Source organism: Acanthochromis polyacanthus, chromosome 11 (assembly GCF_021347895.1).
Source record: "Acanthochromis polyacanthus isolate Apoly-LR-REF ecotype Palm Island chromosome 11, KAUST_Apoly_ChrSc, whole genome shotgun sequence".
Taxonomy (NCBI): Eukaryota; Metazoa; Chordata; class Actinopteri; family Pomacentridae; genus Acanthochromis; species Acanthochromis polyacanthus.
This window is the reverse complement of record NC_067123.1, coordinates 767,524-787,343: the sequence shown is the minus strand read 5'-3', so window position 1 is coordinate 787,343 and position 19,820 is coordinate 767,524. Positions and strand designations below refer to the sequence as shown.

The window sequence follows — 19,820 nt, the reverse complement described above, 5'->3', positions numbered from 1 at the left end:
TTGTCTGCACATTTTCTAGTCCTGCCAAAGTCATCTAACCTAGACTGTTATGGATTACATTAGATTTAATTCTATTCTCTTGAGAATTCCTCAAGCGTCTTAGTTTGGCTGCACGTTTGTGCCCCTTTTCATCTGCTGTCAGCTAACAAAACCTTATAGTCCTGGAATTTGAGGAGGTCTGCTTTCAATCCAGGCTTTCCTCCTTCACGGCAGCTGTGAGACAGTTGAATTTAAGTTCAAGCAGCTCTGCTTTGCTTTGTCTTCTCACTACTAAAAGTATGTTGGTGCCCTAATTTTATGGGCTCCTTCCCAGCGTGATCAACCCAGTCATTGTGCAGCTCTGCCTGTCTAGAGCCATCCATTCCATATTCTGTGTGGTTGGTTGCAACCTCATGATTACATCCCTGCATGCTGCAATAGATGTCAGTGGTAAATTGACAAAATTTACTGTTAGGAATTCACTCTCAGTTTCCCATCATTCTATGCTTCTGTCTCACTTTGATCCATCCACAATTTTAGGATGATGATTGTTCGCAAGTTGCTTTCATTGGGCCAATAACAGCTGCAGTAGGCTAACATCCTCTGTGTCAGTAACCAGTGTGTCTGTGGTAAAACAGTGGGGCTAATAATTTATGGAATAAATTTCTATCATAATTCAAGAGCATTTTAAATTGATTTGTGGGCAGCATTTATCGATTTCATTCTCAGATTTCGTGATATTGTCTCTCAGAACTCTGCTCTCGCGCTCAAATTTGCTCTGCGCGTGCTCAAACTGTGTCCTCGCACTCGGTTACGATGCTGCTCGCGCAGATTTCTTGCGCTCAAACTCAAACTCTTCCTCTTGCACTCACAGAACTTCTGTTCACGGATCTCTGCTCTGCTCTTGGATTTTTTTGTGTATCAACGCTGTCAACCAATAGAAGGCCGGCGAGCTTTGACCAATCACATTATCCCTGTTTGTATACGGGTGCGTTCGCTGTTTTTCCGAGGAGCATCGCATACGGGCAGGCACTCTTTCAACAGGTTTTATCCACTCCCTACCTCCAGGGCTGTAATAAATGTGATTTCTTTAATTTTTTTGACCACTGTTGGAATAAAATATTATTCAATACATACAACAGCGTCCGAGCTTCTCATTAAAATGGTTATATTGTATAATAATAGCGGCATCGAACACTGCTCTTTGAGGTGTGCTGGAGTCAGATTTTGTTGGGTCACTTAACAAAATCTGACTCCCCTACTATTTTGGGAATGCAAGAAGTGGCAACCTCCAAACTTTCTCAGCTACAACATCTGCACCTCTGCTGCTGCTGTGTGAAGTATCAAGTATGTAGTCCCGCTAGCTTCAGGATGGTGACATTGTTTTCTCCACCAGCACACCTCAAAGAGCAGTGTTCGATGCCGCTATTATTATACAATATAACCATTTTAATGAGAAGCTCGGACGCTGTTGTATGTATTGAATGATATTTTATTCCAACAGTGGTCAAAAAAATTAAAGAAATCACATTTATTACAGTCCCGGAGGTAGGGAGTGGATAAAACCTGTTGAAAGAGTGCCTGCCCGTATGCGACGCTCCTCGGAAAAACAGCGAACGCACCCGTATACAAACAGGGATAATGTGATTGGTCAAAGCTAGCCGGCCTTCTATTGGTTGACAGCGTTGATACACAAAAAATCCAAGAGCAGAGCAGAGATCCGTGAACAGAAGTTCCGTGAGAGCAAGAGGAAGAGTTTGAGTTTGAGCGCAAGAAATCTGTGCGAGCAGCATCGTAACCGAGTGCGAGAACACAGTTTGAGCACACGCAGAGCAAATTTGAGCGCGAGAGCAGAGTTCTGAGAGACAATATCACGAAATCTGAGAATGAAATTGATAAATGCTGCCCACAAATCAATTTAAAATGCTCTTGAATTATGATAGAAATTTATTTCATAATGATTTTCCATTTTTCTGTTGTTCATGATGGCCTTCCTTCATCTGCACACTCACTGTCAGGTCACAGCAACAAGGCTGTCCAGCTGGCACATAGGGTCAAAAAGGGAAAACACAAACACATGCATTATTAAAACATAAAAATGGATGAAATCTTCACAAAATAGGGACATTGTAGCAAAGAGAGATCACACTGCGTTTGTACATCAAGATGGATGAACAGCAGAGTGAAATCTGTTGCAAGATATCCAGGAGATCTTTGCCCACAAAGACAGGAAACACAACAAACCTCTTCCACCATTTAAATGAATTGTGTTACCATCCCAACAAGTTAACAGAAAACTTAACTCTGTTCCACACTGTTGACACTGAATGAAGCCCGTTGTGGTAACATCAGTTCTAAGGAGTCACTCTGTCTGCCTGTTTGGTCATTAGTGGGTAGTCACAGTTGGTTTTCTGTGAGTCAAAAGATTGTTGAGATGATATTTGTGTCCATGTCAGTCAGCCTTAACAGTAAACCAATAAAATCTCCTTCTCTGTGTCTCAGGTGCCCACATCCTGCAGAGAATGAGTGGCATAGAATGGGATGATGAAACTGGAGAAATCAGGGGTTTTAAGCAATTTGGATATGATGGAGAAGACTTCATAGTGCTGGACCTGCAGACGCTGACATGGATCGCTTCAAAACCAGAGGCATTAATCACCAAACACAGATGGGACGCAGACAAAGCTAGACTGGAGAACAATAGAAACTACTACATGCACATGTACCCCGACTGGCTGAAGAAGTACGTGCAGTACAGGAGGAATTTTCTGCAGGGAACAGGTAGAATTACACAACCTGAGATACACACAGTTATGTACTTCACCTGTTTCTATCCACAGGAGCATCCAGTGAAAATGAAACATTGCAAAGATAATATTACGATCCAGCTGTCTAGGATCAACGAGGCAAAGCAACAAAACAGTGTATTATTGAAGTAAAGCAATTTATTGCTTATTGATATAATTAATAAAAGAAAAGGTAATAAAACAAAGAAAACCGTTCTGATGGGTGCTGCTAACTCAAAGAATCAATTAAAACCAAGTTATAGCTAAAACAAAATCTAAACTAAACAACAAAACTGAACTCTGCGACCGAACTTCTAGACACGATAGCAACTAAACGAGTGCCTTTAAAGCAGTGGTTCCCAAATGGTGTGCTGCGGCACACTGGTGTGCCGTGGGATTTTGTGACAACCATACATTATTATTGCAATACACAATTACAGAATTATATTTTTTTATTTTACTATATCACTGCTTTGTATGCACTCATTTCATAAGACAGAGGCAAAATACCTAAAAACAATTCTTCAGAAAAAAAAACTCAAAGAGAACTCATATTTCGCGGGTCACGCAGTTGCGCAGGTTGGAATTATGAGACTGACACCTTAGAGAAATCAAACGAGAGCGAAAATGGAGCGATTTCTTGTGCAGAGCAAACCACCAACCATCAGCACAGAGACTGCCGACGACCAGTTACCTGTCATATGGCTTCATTTGGACCGGGGATGTCAACACTCCCCTGCCCAAGTGTGTTCTCTGTCGGGAGAAGTTAGCTAATGCTAACATGGTTCCGAGCAAGCTGAAGAGGCATTTGGAAACCAAACATCCCTCCCATACTGGGAGAAACTTAGCCTACTTTAAAAGAGCACGGGATCTAAACCAGAGGCAGCAACATCGTTTGTTGGATTGTGTGAAAGTGTCTGAAAAGGCAATGGAGGCTAGTTACGTCCTGGCTGAGCTTATCGCAAAACAAAAGAAACCTCACACAATAGCGGAGACCCTCATTCTCCTCGCTTGCCAAAAAATTGCAGGTGTCATGCTGGGTCCAGATGCCGCAAATGAGCTTTCCAAAGTGCCGTCCTCCGATAATACAATCAAAAGACGAATAGACGACATGTCAGAAGACATTGAGCAACATTTAACAGAGAAACTACAGGCGAGCGGCAGATTTTCTCTCCAAATAGACGAGTCTACTGACATTAGTGGGGCTGCCCAACTCCTGGCAAACATCAGATATGTTGATGATGACTCTATCAAAGAAACTTTTTTCTTCTGTAAAGAAATAGAAAGCCATACTACGGGAGAAAAAATATTCAGAACAATCTGCGTCAGTCTTTGCACAGATGGTGCAGCATGCATGACGGGGAGAGTGAAAGGATTCATTGCCAAGGTAAAAGCAGAAAACCCACATTTTGTGACAAATCACTGCATTTTGCATCAAGAGGCATTAGTTGCCAAAACCATGCCCTCGGAGCTGACTGAGGTGCTGGATCAGGCTGTGCAGATGGTGAATTACATCAAATCAAGACCCCTGAAATCTCGCCTCTTCTCCCAGCTGTGCGCCGAGACGGGATCTGACCACCAAAGCCTGATCCTCCTGCTCCAACACACCTGATTCAATGATCAGCTCGTCATCATGACAAGCTGATCATTAGTGATGGTGAAATCAAAGCTTCATGAAGCAATGAACCACTTTGACACATCTGCTTCAAGAATGACACATTGCTTCGAAGCATTTGACACAACCAGAAGAGTGACATCTGCTGGTCCTGTGTCTGAACTGCACCTAAGTGGAAAAAATGAAAAAGCCTCAGGACTGCTTGTCTCACACTGCTTTGAACTTGTAATAAATGTTTTAAAACGTTATATATGTATGTTTGTGTGCATATATGTGTAGTGTGTTTCTATGAATGAATGTGTGTTGTGTATGTGTGAATCTATGCGTATGTATCTGTGTGTTATTTAATGTATGAAATGCAACTAGATATATCTAAACTAAATTCTAACTAAATGTATACTCTCCCTAACTTCTCTCAAAATGACAAATAGCAAATGCACTAGCGTGATCTCCTCCTCCCAAAAACCCACAATTTGAGGAGTGAATCAAACCCCTATGCCTTTTAAGACCTGGACAGATTGAAATGTCCAACCCCTTCAAAGTTCGCTCGAAGCACCACGACACGCGATGTGACGTAATGAGGCCTCATTCTCGATAGTCGATTGTGGGCGTGCTGAAGCAGGGATCGAAACACCGTCTCGGAACACTTTGGCTTCAAAAGCTCGGCACTGTGTCGAGCAAACTGGCTCGAGCGTAACATCACTACTGATCATTTGAATCAGGTGTGTTGGAGCAGGGAAGCATCTAAAACATGCAGGACAGTGGGTCCTGAGGAACAGGGTTGAGAACCACTGCTTTAAAGCACATATTAGCTACAAGTAGTCATTTCTCAATACCTACAGAAAACAAAAGACACAGATAACTCCGAACCTAGGTAACCAACCTACGAGAAGCTACATACTTTACAAAGAGCACAAGCCACAGGCAGCACTGAGGTGAGATTAAAACCCTAGGTGTAGTGATTATTGCAGCTGGATTGGATGAAGGTGGAGGGAGCTGGGTGGTGGTCCAGTCAGGCACGGCATTAGGCAGGAAGAGGAACGAGCTTCAGAGCAGGTCTGAAGCTCCAGGTCAATCATCGATGATTGGAGACAGGTGGGCTGTGGAGCTCCTCAGCCCAGAAAGTCAGCACAAACCATCAGCACCACCATTCATGAATTTACGCTCACCAGGGGCTGTAACAGACACACAACACATCCAGAGAGGTATACTATGAAGCCAGTTTGACATAGCTGGGCTTTCTTTGTGTTAGTTGGCTCAACAAAACCTCAGTCAGAGTTAACAGGTAACACGAAGGTAGTTATCAACTTTCTTTGTTAACTCAGACTTTCTGCTGTCCACTTCATGCATTCACATAAAAGGAGATGTTAAACATGTTATTTGACTCTTCTTCTGTACAAAATGATGCAATCATATGTAGCTGCTTCAGTCAGCAGGTTATTGTAATGGAGAAAAATGAGGAATATAAAAATATGTGACCTTATAAAGCACTGCTACTCCAAATGAAGCAAAGCAGTGGTAAAAAACTGGTAAAAAAAAAAACAACTTTTAAATGTGTTTGTATATTAATTTCACCAATCAATGCAGCTGATTTACTGAACATTATCGCAGAACTTCAGACTCCATATATGTAAATATGACCTGTATTGAAGTATATTCAGGTCTGACACTGTTACATAATGCAGGATATCACTGTAATTTGAGGCCAAATCAAAATGAAATTAATGTTTCTAATTAAACATTCTCTGTAGTAAATACTAATAAATTCATTACATTTCTAATCTGTGTTTCATCAGCTGCCATAGTAGCAGAACTAAACATAAAAACATATTTATATAATTTCTGCATCACCAACTAAATACATGTTGGGTTCCCATGGCAACATGATGCATACAGTGTGTGATACTGTAATGCCTTCATTCAGTGGTTTTAGTAAAGTACAGATCAACAGGTTTACAGATGAAATATTTCCTTCAGCTGAGAATCTGTATCACTCATAAATAATCGCTTATTATTAATGCTTTGGTTAAAGGGAGATGCTTCTTACAGCTGATTGAAATCTGAACTCTGAACAGAACCTGTTCTGGACCTGGTTAGCTCCACAGCATCTGTTACCATGGAGATCTATCAGGTTTAAACAGAACCAACTTTTTGACACTGAAAACTCTGACTTTAGGCTCAGCATACCAGCTAATCCACTAATCTCACTTCCGAGTAGAGTCTTTAGATCTGTCACGTTCATTTAAGACTCATCAGTTTCTCTCTCCAGATCTTCCCTCAGTGTCTCTCCTCCAGAAGACTCCCTCCTCTCCGGTCACCTGCCACGCTACAGGTTTCTACCCCAACAGAGCCGACTTGTTCTGGAGGAAAGATGGAGAGGAGCTTTATGAAGACGTGGACAAAGGAGAGATCCTCCCCAACCATGATGGAACCTTCCAGATGAGTGTTGACCTGAACATCTCATCAATCACTCCTGAAGACTGGATGAAGTACGACTGTGTGTTTCAGATGTCTGATGTCAAAGATGACATCATCACCAAACTGGACAAATCAGTGATCAGGACTAACTGGGGTAAGTCAGTCAGAACAGTGGAGTCTGGAAATGAAACATATTTATCCCTGTTCTGAAGTCCAGATGCACTCTGAGGTTTGTGTTTTGGTTCCAGTTCCTCCATCAGGGTTTCCTGCTGGTGCTGTCATTGGAGTAGTTGTAGGTCTACTGTTGCTGCTGCTGCTGCTCTGCATCACTGGACTCTTCATGTGGACAAAGAAGACTAACGGTACACAGTAACACAAGAGCAGCTGTCCGACCTTCACATTCAAAGCAGAAATCTGTGAAACTTCTTTATGGCAAATTATTGATCCATCATTTTAACTTCAGTCATCTCTCATCTTTGTTTTAGGGTTCAGAGCTGCTAACAGTAAGATTTTCTGATATTTACTGTCGATCTGTAATCAGTCTGATCTGTTGGGTTTTAAACTCTTTTTTTTTTAGCCTCAGATTCTACAGACAGTAATTCAGATCCTAACCGATCACAGTGAGTATGTCCTTGTTCCATCTATGCATTGCAGATATTAACGAACCTAAAAACACTCAACAGAATACTGAGATAATATTTGCTCTTCTGTAAACACCAGCCTATTACACCTTTTAATTGTTAGTATCTGATAATTAGTCATGTATAATGAATTCTATGCATCTGACCAGTAATTTAACTTGTTCATTTCTTAATCTGTCCTGACAGACTCTCAGACAAGGCTGGAGGAGAAGAGTAAACTCCAGTGAAATTGGGATTCCCTCAAAACCTTTATCTTACAGCGTATTTGATTCTGTTTGCAATTATTAAGCCTCTACAACTAACCCAAATTGGAAACAAAACATGTGGACACTTTAAATGTTTAGTGTCTTATCCATCATGGAGAACTATAAGACGTATCTGATTGGTTCTAAGTTCTCCAGCAGAACAAAGAGTAAAGAACGATCTTCAATAAACAGATGTCTTGAACAAGAACCAGCAAGAAGAACAAGGAACCTGCATCAGATGATGGAGCCTCTACTGAATCACAGTCACCAGAGACTGAAACATGAGGACAGAAATAAGGACAGAGCCACAAATCTATATTATTGATAAGGTGTTGATTATTAGTAAATTGAAACAGTTAATCTACAAACAACTTTTCTTGTTCAAACATCTGATCTCAACAACTCACTCTAAATGTTAATAACTCATAGTTTTACTCACAATGTAACTATGGAACAGAAACAACATATAGCTGTCACTTTATGGTCATAATTCTACACAGAGGAACACTATAGCCACAGGTAGAAGAGCAACTTTATATGATTACTGTCACAGTTTGAACACATTCTGCATGTCTGTAATAGACTGCTTCTTCTGCTCAAGGATAAATATCTATGAAGGATGTGTTAGCCAAAGGTCCTATGTGTCTGCTGTATGTGGGACGTCTCTCCACAAACCCTGTGTAGCTCTGTGTTGTGTTTCTTGGTGTATCTGGGTGCAGGTTGTCATGCAGAGAGAAGAGGATCAGACAGCAGGGCTCGTAGTTGTGATGGAGAATGGTTTGAATTGTTGCCTGTTGTTCATGCACAGACAACCTTCAACAACAGTGGGGAAAAAAATAACATGTAGTGAAACATGGCGCCCTCTGCAGAACACTTGTAAACAACGGTGTCTTGGAAAGGACAGCTTGTATTGCTTGGATCAGCACAACAACAACATACAGTGCTACACCTCCACCGAGTGGTGTGTTTTAATTACTGCCTTACATACGGTTTACAGATTATAAACGATGTCTACTTGCTTGCCATCACTGTCCAAATACATATTGGTGTCATGGCGGCTGCTGTTGTATTTGTGGTATTTTTCTCTCTTTTTTCTTTCTCCTTTATGTCTCCTGCTCAGTTATCTGCTGTGCTCTGCCTCAAATATCAAACACCGGATATTGAATCATTAACTCCAGGCCACAGGTTCTTCCACAGATCCTTTAAATATAGATTCCCCGTATGGCATAAAGCTGCACAGTGTCTTGACGGTTAGCACTGTCCCCTCACAGCTAGAATATCCCTGCTTCGTGTCCCAGCCTGAGCCTGGGATCTTTCTGCTTAGAGTTTGTATGCGTGGATTTTCTCTGGGTTCTCCAGTTTCCTCCCACAGTCCAAGAACATGCTGAGGTTAAGTCATAATTCTAAATTGCCCATAGGTGTGAATTCAGATGTGATTGTTTGTCTCTGTAGCCCTGTGATAGACTGGTGACCTGACCAGGTGTCCCCTGCCTTCACCCCAAGTAGCTGGGATAGACTCCAGCCCCCCATGACCTTGATGAGGATTAAGTGGTGAAACGATGATGGATGGATGAGGTGGAGGCTCATCTATGTTTTAAAAAAAACAGTAGTTTCCTTGCGTTTTCTGGTTTGGGTAACTCCTTTTGTATGACTTTTATCTATTGTTTTTCAAAATATTTACCTGCATATTAAGTGTTTGGATGCTGTTTATTCTTTTCTTTTTTCTGCTTCCTTAGTTGGATTTGTTTCTATGCAGACAGATCACCTGTTCATTACCTTTGGCTCACCTAATAAAGACTTTGATTTGATAACTTTCATCTAATTTCCCACATTCAGCTTTTGGGTCAAAATCAGACCAGTGTACCAATTTGCAAGCTATGGTTTTTCTACCAAAAATTTTTAATTCATGGATGCAGAGAGCTGATTTTTTAATATTGATCACAGCTAATTTGTGTTTTGAATATAATGCAAAAATAAACTAAAATAGACACACTAAATATTAGGAAAAGAGAAGATTTCATTAATTGCACAGTGGGGAAATCTGCAGTGTTACAACAGCAACGGGGAAAGTGCAATGTGTAGAAAACATCACTAGAAAGTTAAAATGAACCAAAATCGTACATAACACATGGACATTTTTTAAAGCACCTGATGTGTTGTGAAGCATGGAGATATGAGATCCCAGAATCAGCCACAAGAGGGAGACTCTGACAGAACAACAGCTAATTAAGGGAACATTGTGATATTATAACCTGTGACTTATGATCAGATTATGCCATAACCTAATGAATGTGTTTGAACTCACCAAATGTCTATTTGTTACGTTCCTTGATTTTGAAACAGTGTAAAAATCAGAAGAGTGTCTCACTGTAAAAAGTGATGGTTTGATTATTTTTGAAAGATTGTCTTGAGAATCTTTGTTTTAAGCAGTAACAAAGTCGGAACAGCAACTCACTGTGACAAATGATGTTTTTGGTTACCATAGGAAACTGATGTTTTTGATAGATTTGACTAAAATGAGGAACTTATGCTTTATGAAATGGGAATGCTTTTAAGAGAGTTGATTAGAATGAAACTAAGATGTTTTAGAAAGAGTTCTGATAACTGTTAAACTAAAGGATTTTAACCTGGTAATGAGATAAAAAGTCAAGAGCTAAGGTGAACTAGGGTCAAGTGTTCACAGTAAAGATTAAACTCAAACTAGATTAGGGATTTTTATAAGTCTGTTCACATTGTCCAAAAGATTGCACAATGGAATGCCAGCAACATTTGGAGGCTGACATCTATTTCTCCATTTCCTGATCAGGAGCCTGCTCTGAGCTGCAGACAGGACAGATCGAGGGGCAGATAGTTTCAGTTCCTTAAAAGTGGAGGTGTCCATGCGGTCGGTGCATGGTACAAGTGTGCGAGTTGGGAGAGGGTAGAGATGAAGTTATTGCTCAAATTAATTTAGTATGAGATCATTGCTATGTTAATTAAGGGTGCAGTCATTGCATATGCAAAAGGTTCAGTTCACTTTAAATTACACCTGATCGAGACGCAAGTTGGGAGTCGTTGGGTGGTAGTCGCTCGATGCAAACCAGAGTAGAAATGCCCTGAGCAAAGGGGATTTTATCACGCAACTCGGATGGGGGATTCAACATGATCTGCAAAGGAATAACTGTTCTATTGGAATTATGGACGAAAGTACTGCTTTTTCTGCAGTGTTTGAGGATTACGGAACTGTGATCTTAAAAATAATGCTGACTGAGGGAACATTACTGTACTCTATTTTCCCTGTGAGGAACAACACCAGAATGGAAGTTTTTACTGGCCCAAACAACCAAATTGGATACATGCAGATCTAAATCTGGTCCGGACCCCCGTCCACTTCCCCCCGTGCCCCGGCGAGTGTCAAAGACTTGTTGGGTTCCAGGTGAGCAGTCGACTACAGCCAAGCCAGCTGCTCTCTCCCTCCAAATTATGTAATCTGGGTGATTATTACTTCTCTTTTATGAAAGCATAGTTCCACTTATGAGTCATGTTAAGCCACTGAAAGAATTAGGCCTTTAATAGTAAATGTGTCCAAGTTATAAATATGCAATAATATGCAGATGTAAACAATTTATGAAGAAAAATGCAACCTTAGGCATGTCAGTAAGATTGAAATGCAAACCCTGTTTTAATGACTAAACAGGCAGATATTCAAACCCCCACCCCCAATAAAAAGTACAATACATTACATCAAGGCTACCCTTACAAATTCCCAGTTAACACAGCATTGCAAAAGGCTCTGCCACTTTACCTAGATTCAATGTAGGGTTTGGAAAGGAGGTGGAAGGTGCACCATCAACAAAATGCACAGAGCAGACTCGGCTGTTCTTGATTGGTGTCCAGTTTTTACGTTCTTCCTGTTCACTCTAGAATAAATACAATTTTTGGATTTAAAACTTAAAATGATAAAAAATAGCGAAAAGGTATAAACCCAATAAAAATTAGGCTGTGTGTATACATGACAAGTTACATCTGTTACAGATGATAAAATGTTTGTTTTAAACCAGATGCCAGTTTTAAAAAATGTATAAGTTAAATAAAACAAACAAACAAACAAAAAATAACTTTAAATTCAGTGAGTTTCAAATAGTAAAATCAAAGTGATGGTATTTGACATACAGGCTACTACATTTTAGCTCTATATGGGTCCTGAACACACAGACTTATTACTATTACAAGCATAGAATCAGTTTACATACTGGTAACAAACAGCATTACTAGTTAGAAAAATATATGCTCTTACGTCAAACTTACCAATTTAATCCATTCAGCATGACGTTCTGATCTTTTCTTTCAGTTGGAAATGGGATAAGTCTGGATGTACAGCATGTACAGCGTGAGGTTCCCTTATTGCACTCGTGAATATGGCAATATTCCTCCATCCACTTGTTTAGCCCACGTGTACCGTTGGTACAGCCACGCACTGAACAGTGCAAACCTGGCATGTTACCTAAACTGACCCTAAGCAATGTATAGTCAGTTGTTCCACTATGACACTTAATCGGGCTTTGTTGACACGGTGGGTAGCTTTGAACTCTGACCCGGAACTTATTGACCCAGCACCACGCATGCGTACTTATAATGCTGATTCCGCTTATTCCATGGAATGAACCTCTGGTGTTGAACATCCATCTCACTGTGTCAATCTGTGCAGTGGAAGTTGAGGGACCATCCTGCTGCTGTCCAGCCATGCTCTGTTAAAAAGGATGAGAAAGTGCATTTACTTCATCCATCCATCCATCCATTCTCTATACACCGCTTTATCCTCACTAGGGTCACGGGGGTGCTGGAGTCTATCCCAGCTGACTTGGGCGAAGGCGGGAGACACCCTGGACAGGTCGCCAGTCTGTCGCAGGGCGCATTTACTTCAGTGCAGGCTAAATGTCACAGTCTATATTCCACCAGAATGTTAAGAAATGTGAATGGGAAGAGAACTATCAGTAACATACCTCTATATGCAGGGACGGCTGGTATAAATGGGCTAACAGGGCTAAGCCCTCCCAGGCCAACACAAAAAAGATGAGAAAATTATTTTTCAAATAACTTACAACAGATTGTTTTAAGTTTAGGTGAAAACAAAGGTTGACCAATCAGTCAAAACAAAAACATAGAATATCTCTAAATGGGCTTATTTTTTTTACAGCCCCAGCAGATACAGTCCGCTTTCATTCATTTCGTTCTTGTAAGTGATTGACAGGTGTTGTGTCCCGCCCCCGTGATTTACTGATCATGTGGGCTAACTTCAGTCAGCCCACAGGCCTTTGACGCAGCGAAAAAAGATTAAGCTATGGCGGGCGTTAGCATGAACGAGGTGGATTATTTGCTTTCATGTCCATTTTCCTCAATGTCTTTGGAGGAAAAGCTGGAAGTTAAGAGACTGGGATCACATCGGCCGTCGATGTGAGCTTCTTTTCAAATAAGGTAGGTCCATGTTGACCTGTTAAAGGACTGTGACACCTTGTTTTTGCTGAGGTCATCTGTTGTACTGAAGGCCTGGTTTGCACTACATGTCGCCAAACAGTTGTAATAAGACAGTTGCAGCAGGCTATCTGTGGGCAGTCGTTGCAGTTGGAACACGTTTTGTAGTGGTGTGTGTGTGTGTGTGTGTGTGTGTGTGTGTGTGTGTGTGTGTGTGTGTGTGTGTGTGTGTGTGTGTGTGTGTGTGTGTGTGTGAGTGAGAGAGAGTGATGATGTAGAGCACTAAAAAAGTATAGTGTACCTGTAATTGATGTAACTGTGTGTATCATAGGTGATGTTGCTTTTGCAGCTGTGTTAACCATTTAATCGGTATTATGCATTTGTTAGCCCACCCAACAAATTTCACCACCAGCCACCACTGTCTATATGCCTTTCTGGATCCACCTCTGTAAAGGCAGCAGACACAGTTTCATCCTCTTCATCCTAGATCAGTGATATGTTTCAGTACACTTAAACTACCATTTGGATAAATCTTTGGAGTGTTGCCTACTTACAATTATAAGGTCTGTTGTGGTGTGAAGGGGCTCCACCAAACAGATAGCACCATCAGAATCTGTTGGGCCAAATGAAATAAAAGTTACAAAAGAGAAATAAATCTTTGTATGAATATGCTTTAAAAAATACACACGTACACACGCACACACACACACACACACACACACACACACACACACACACACACACACACACACACACACACACACACACACACACACTGGCATATTACATTTTATGAAAGCACTTGTGTCTTGGGGGGTGGTCTCAGAAGATGAGCTCCCTCCAGGGATTCCCTGAGCCACTGGCCTTCTCAAATTCTGGCTTCGGGCCAGTTCCTCTGCCTCCGTTAGAGGTGGCGGTGCAGAGCCACCACCTGTTCTACGGGGATCTCCTTTCTTTCTGTTGGCTGAACAGAAGTCTATGTTAGTTTAAATAGGCTTAATTATTTAACAGAACATGATATGGATGCAGACATTTAGGCTTTGTGTGGATAAAACAACTGCACAAACAGCCACTTAATATTTAGGGTACTTCAAAATGTAAAACATGATTGAAATGAGGTAGCTCCATGAAATAATGCCGAGGTCTGACCTGTTTGAACAATGTTTTTATATTTCATCTTTCGCTTTAAGATGTCTAGTTCAAGTGGTGTAAAAAACGTAGCTCTCCTCTTCCCCATTGCCATGGTGACTTGTCAAATCGGGGCTCCATTGATGCTGTCTTTTTATATTTATGGTGCAGTTGCTTAACTCCGGGTGAAACTACTCCGAGTTGATTAAATCAAATCAAATCAGCCATTGTGAAACCGAAAACTCAGAGTTTCTTATCTCAGAGTATCAACTCAGAGATGAGGATTAAAGTCAGAGTTTGTTAAACCTGCTTCGTGAAACAGACCCCAGGTCTTAACAAAATCATTCTGCCATTCATATATTTCAATCTCTTACTCTCCCAAATTTAATCAGCCTTCCCGTGATTCAAAATGTTCATTTGGCCATTTGGAATTTTTTTTTTTTTACCTGTGTCAACTTTGATTGGCCATAACTCCCATTTCTGCTAACATATAAAAGCTTTCTAGGCATTGGTAGTGTCATTCAGATATTATCACCACAACATCAAATAGATCCTATGTTCAAGAGATATATTTTTCCTATTCTTTTAAAAATCCACTTGTTTGCAATTTTTGAACAGTGCCGGAATCTGAGAGATCTTAAGCACAAAACTGAGGCTTGTGCACCAGTATTTGCTGCATTCTCTCTTTTTGCCAGAAACTTCTGAACAGTTATGAGCATCTCTTGGTTCAATTTCCAACTTGCAGAGGCTGTATCGAGGCCTTAATCATGGCTGATGGAGGGTATATTGAATAAACATGTTCTGAAAGCTTTAAATTTGTGTTCTTCAAGAAGTCAGTTCAAAATTCCAAAGAATAAATATGTTTGTTTTGACTGGTCTAGTCTCTTTACATTGAATTCCTCATACATGGCAGCGGTATCTTGGCAAATTGGGAAAACAATCGTTTTGCATCTCAGTGAAGAAATATTGCAATTCCCACCTGTCCTGGAAGTGGCGGCTCTCAGTCGACTTTTTTTGTTTTTGTATTTAAATCTGCAGTTGCTAAAATCTGACCCACCTTCACTCCAGACTGGACTTTGGACACGCCTAGTTCACATTAAGACCGTCGAGTTAATGAACACACTAACGTCAAGGTCCAAAATAACTATTCAGCTCTGACTGAGAAGTTCACACACGGTAACTGCGACTTCTAACTTTTACTCGTTTCATTTTTTTTGTAATATTTGTCAAAGAACTTTGGTATGGATGACTTAAGGCATTGCTGTTGCAGGCTAGTGTATTTAGATCTGTCTATAGTCTGAAACTAGCTTGAGAGATTGAGTCCGTCTGATTAGAGACATTTTTCCAGTGGAAACTTTTTTTAAAAACTCTACAATGTGCATTTGAAATGTTTCTTTTATGTCCTCTATTTCTGTGGTTGCGGACAAGCCTGAGGAGTAAATGTTAATAAGACATCTGAGTACACTGGGCCAGTCGAGTTGAATTTCTGATGAGAAGACTATGTGAATAGTGTGACATAGTGAAAGATGCCCCATTTTCTGTATCTTTTTGTGATTATTTAACTGAATTTCTTTATTTTCAGGACTTCCAAAAAGAAAATGAAGGAATTATTGGCTTTACTCTGTCACGTCACATCTTCAGGTAAGATCTCAGAGTAACTGTTAACCATTCCTTCTTCCTGGTACCGTTTGTTTGTTCAGTTATGGTCTGCAAAGCACAATGTTTTTAATGTCACTTCAAAAAAAAACAAAAAAAAAAACAACCACACAAAAGTCTTATTGGCACATTTTCAGCTTAATGTGTCTCTGTTCAATCAGGACATTTTATTGTTCAATATCATCTTTATATCGCCATTAAATCGGTGCATTAAAGATGGCATGCATTTGCTGCAGCTGTCATGACTGAGAGGATTCAGTCAGTGAGGTGGAGAGAAGGGTCTGTTAAAGAGTTTCTGTCTGCCTTTTTCTAAAGAAGACAGTAATGTCTCATAAGAAGCTTTCAGTATTATCATAAATGAAATAAACCTTAACTGATCACTAGATGGAAAATTCACATGTTGCAGTAGCACAAGGACAGAAATAAGCACAGAAATAGAAGTAAAATACTCAGATGTACCATTATAATATTGCCAACATGTCTTGAAATTGTAAAATTCAAAGTGTTAGATCACTTAGTTTTGTTATGGCAAGTGCAGAGACTCAGATGCAGGGAAGAGATTACAGACACAGAAAGTTTAGAATGCTTTTTTTTTTTTTTAAATACAGTATGACAATTACTATTACTAGAAACAAGGAAACAACTAGAAATAACCAACCCAGAAGCTAAGGAACAGATTGAGCCCCTCTAGTGGGCTGGCAGAAAAGTTACAAACAAAAGAAAACCACATTTGGTAACACCAAGGCAGGAATCCCAAATCATATACAAAACTACACAGAACCAGAATTAACACCCACAGTAATCCTAAAACAACTAACAAGTATTTACACAACTAGAAAGTTAATCAAAGATGACAGGCTACAAATTACAAACTGTAAATACTAACATCAGAAAACAGTAGTCTGTTAATGCTTGGGAACAGAGACTTACCAGACTTCTATGAAGGGACAGATTTCAGAATGGAAGGGGAAACCAGGCTCGACCAGTCCAGTTTACTGAATCATCTCTAAGTGTTTTGGGCAGCGATGGAGTGGCTGCAGCAGAGACTTAGGGCCTTTTCCAAACCGCCCCCTACACACTCCCCCTCCGTGACGGAGTCACACTCGCAGCTGAATGAAGTTCACTTCATCAGGGTGTAGGGCATAAATACAGTTTTGGGACAAACCTCTCAGGCGGAAAAGCGGAAGTGGATGTTGCCATGGATTCGCAGCAGCATCTTGCAGGAGCGGCAGAGAGGCCTGAGTCTATAGACAGATGTACAAAGAAAAAAAGAAACTAAAACAAAGAAAAGACAAAAGAAACTTACTCCCATGCTTCTTTGCCAGCATTTCCTTTTTTTTTTTTTTTTAAATTGAAAAGCTTTTCATGTTACACTCTCACTTGAATAAATTCTTTAGTTTTTGTGACAGTTCCTATAAATATAAAACGCTAAAATAAAACTGTTTTCTGAACAAATGCAAGGCAGGCCTTAACCCTCCTGTCGTGTTCGGGTCAAATCAGATCGATTTACAACTTAAAACCTTCATAAAAATTGTGTTTTACATCTGATTGCCTCAAGGCCTCATGATATCCTCCATACTACGCAATTAAACACATAAAAAAGATTTTCACCACTTTCATTGAATTTTGAGTGTTTTAATCAACCTTGTTACACCTGTTGTGTTCCCGGTCAAAAGTGACCGCCATAAGAAATGAATGGGTAACCAGAATATATTCGTCCATCAGACAGAAAATATTTCCATAAGCCACTCACTAACTCTTCAGACCAAACAATGTCTTTTGTGGGTACACATCTCTTTCCCGTGCTTATGTGCCGTTCCTCCCACGTGAACCGAAGCAATGAATCAAATCTTCGCACAGACTAGACAGCTGTCTGTTATGTGAACCCATCTCTTTCCCGCGCCTTTGTGCCTAACCCCCACGTGAACCACACCTTCCAGACTAATCAATGTATCAATCAGTGTATCAAAACATTGGCATCAATGTATCATCTTCAAACAGATCCCATATATATAGCTTGATGTCTGCCTTGCACTCCTTTTACTCTGAGCACAATGAGTAGGCGGCTGACCAAGAGGTTCTCTGTAGAAGAGGTTCTGGTCCAGATTTTTGGACAGGATGAAGATGGCACTGAAATTGAGCCAGAGATAGAGGAGGATGTCTCAGAAGAGGAAGACAACATGTACTTTGATCCAGACTTTGAGGAGACAGACCAGTCAACCGATGGAGAAGGAGAGGCATCTGAAGATCAGACACCTGAGGAGACTTTCCGGTTCAAGAGTGGACACTTGCTCTGGTCTTCAGTCCACCAGGACAGAGGAAGTGGAGCGAGAGTGGAAAATATCATAAAGATGACGCCAGGGCCAACTTGCTATGCAACATCTCGTGTGGATGACATCAAGTCCAGCTTCTAACTCTTTTTACCAGAGTCCACTGAGGGAATTATAAACAAGCCTGAGATGCTGCAAATGTGATGCCTACATTTGCAAGGCCCACTCTAACCTGAGTGTCACCACACACACACACACACACACACACACACACACACACACACACACACACACACACACACACACACACACACACACACACACAATTTTTAATGCAGTTGTTTTATGTCTATTTCCATAAATTCATATTAAATGTCACTTGTTCACAGTTAAAGAATGTTGAATAAAAGTTTTCTGGTGAAAAATTTTTGTGCTAGTTTAAAAGCTGTTAAAACAGACCGGTCAATTTTGACCGGGAACACTAAAGTAAGGGGCAGGAGGTGAACACGACAGGAGGGTTAATCAATGACATGTACATCTAAAGTTGTGAAAATCTGCACGACAATCATTAAATATTTGTGTTAGTTTAACAGTTTTTGTGCAGGCACATGCGTGGAACTTACATTTGTATGTTGCTTCAACACGGTCTCACGGGGATTCGTGAAACTGTTACGTAAATTTTTTGTTTCTTTTTCGTGCGCACCAACACGATTTCGTCATGTTTTTCGTGCCGCTCACCACGAAATGTTTTTCGTGTTGCTCACAACGAAACCCGCTGTGGTAATCACAGCTGAAAGTGGTTTATACCAGCGGATTCATGACGATCTAAGCTGTCCATCGGCGTATACTGCTTGTGTGATTGCGTTTGCGGCCGCCGGACATTCTTGAAATTCCTATGCAAATTGGTAAGTGTACCACCGGCTTATGGTTAGGTTATGGTTAGGTTATGGTTAGGATTATGGTTAGGGTTATGTTTAGGGACGATGTCATGCAAAATATAGCGTTGGATTCGCCATGGTTTTACATTAAAAATATAATACACACATTCGTTTGAAATACGTTCTGGGTGGCACGAAAAGTCCGCCGTTTAAAATACATTGGTGCGCATTTCGTGGTGAGCGGCACGAAAAACATGACGAAATCGTGTTGGTGCGCACGAAACCGAAACAAAAATTTACGTAACAGTTTCACGAATCCTCGTGAGATCGGGCTGGTTGCTTCCTCCATGGTGGACACAATTCGGCGCTACACATGTTCAGCAAGTCGGCATCCGTGCAGACTCGCTTGTGGAGGGTTTTATAGCCCACTACCCCTCCACATGGGTCGGTTTGGGATGGCCCTCAATATGGCGGACCCCCCACAAGGATGCGCAAATGGAGGGGTAGTGCATAGGGGGAGTGTGTAGGGGGCGGTTTGGAAAAGGCCCTTAGGCTTCAGGGGAAATCTGGCTCTCTACAGGCTGTTGTCACCTAGGTGGTGATGGCACCTCAGGCAGGCCACAAGACTTTGACCAGCAGCAAATGTTCTCTCCAGGTGGTTTTCAGGAGGGAAGGGTGGCAGAACCCCAAGCAAAAAATCCAGGAACAGAAGCAGGCAGAAGACAGGATTACTGAAGACCAGAACTGAGCAGA

The 19,820-nt window shown here is 40.9% G+C and overlaps 2 protein-coding genes across 12 annotated transcripts in view; both read left to right on the top strand.

The window, feature by feature from the left end:
- LOC110970679 (major histocompatibility complex class I-related gene protein-like) overlaps positions 1–19,820 on the top strand; it is a 163,681-nt gene that overhangs the window by 74,629 nt on the left and 69,232 nt on the right. The gene's annotated exons all lie outside the window — the stretch shown is intronic.
- Positions 1–19,820, top strand: part of LOC127535980 (major histocompatibility complex class I-related gene protein-like) — a 106,469-nt gene that overhangs the window by 44,742 nt on the left and 41,907 nt on the right. For 5 of the 10 annotated variants that reach the window (XM_051955039.1, XM_051955046.1, XM_051955045.1 and 2 more), the window contains one exon: positions 6,650–6,712. The exons of 4 other annotated variants lie outside the window; for them this stretch is intronic. In XM_051955039.1, coding sequence (XP_051810999.1) covers positions 6,650–6,712 — 63 coding nt within the window. Of the gene's footprint in view, positions 1–6,649; positions 6,953–7,046; positions 7,095–19,820 lie in introns of all 10 variants that reach the window. One more of the 10 variants, XM_051955041.1, reaches the window with a different exon arrangement.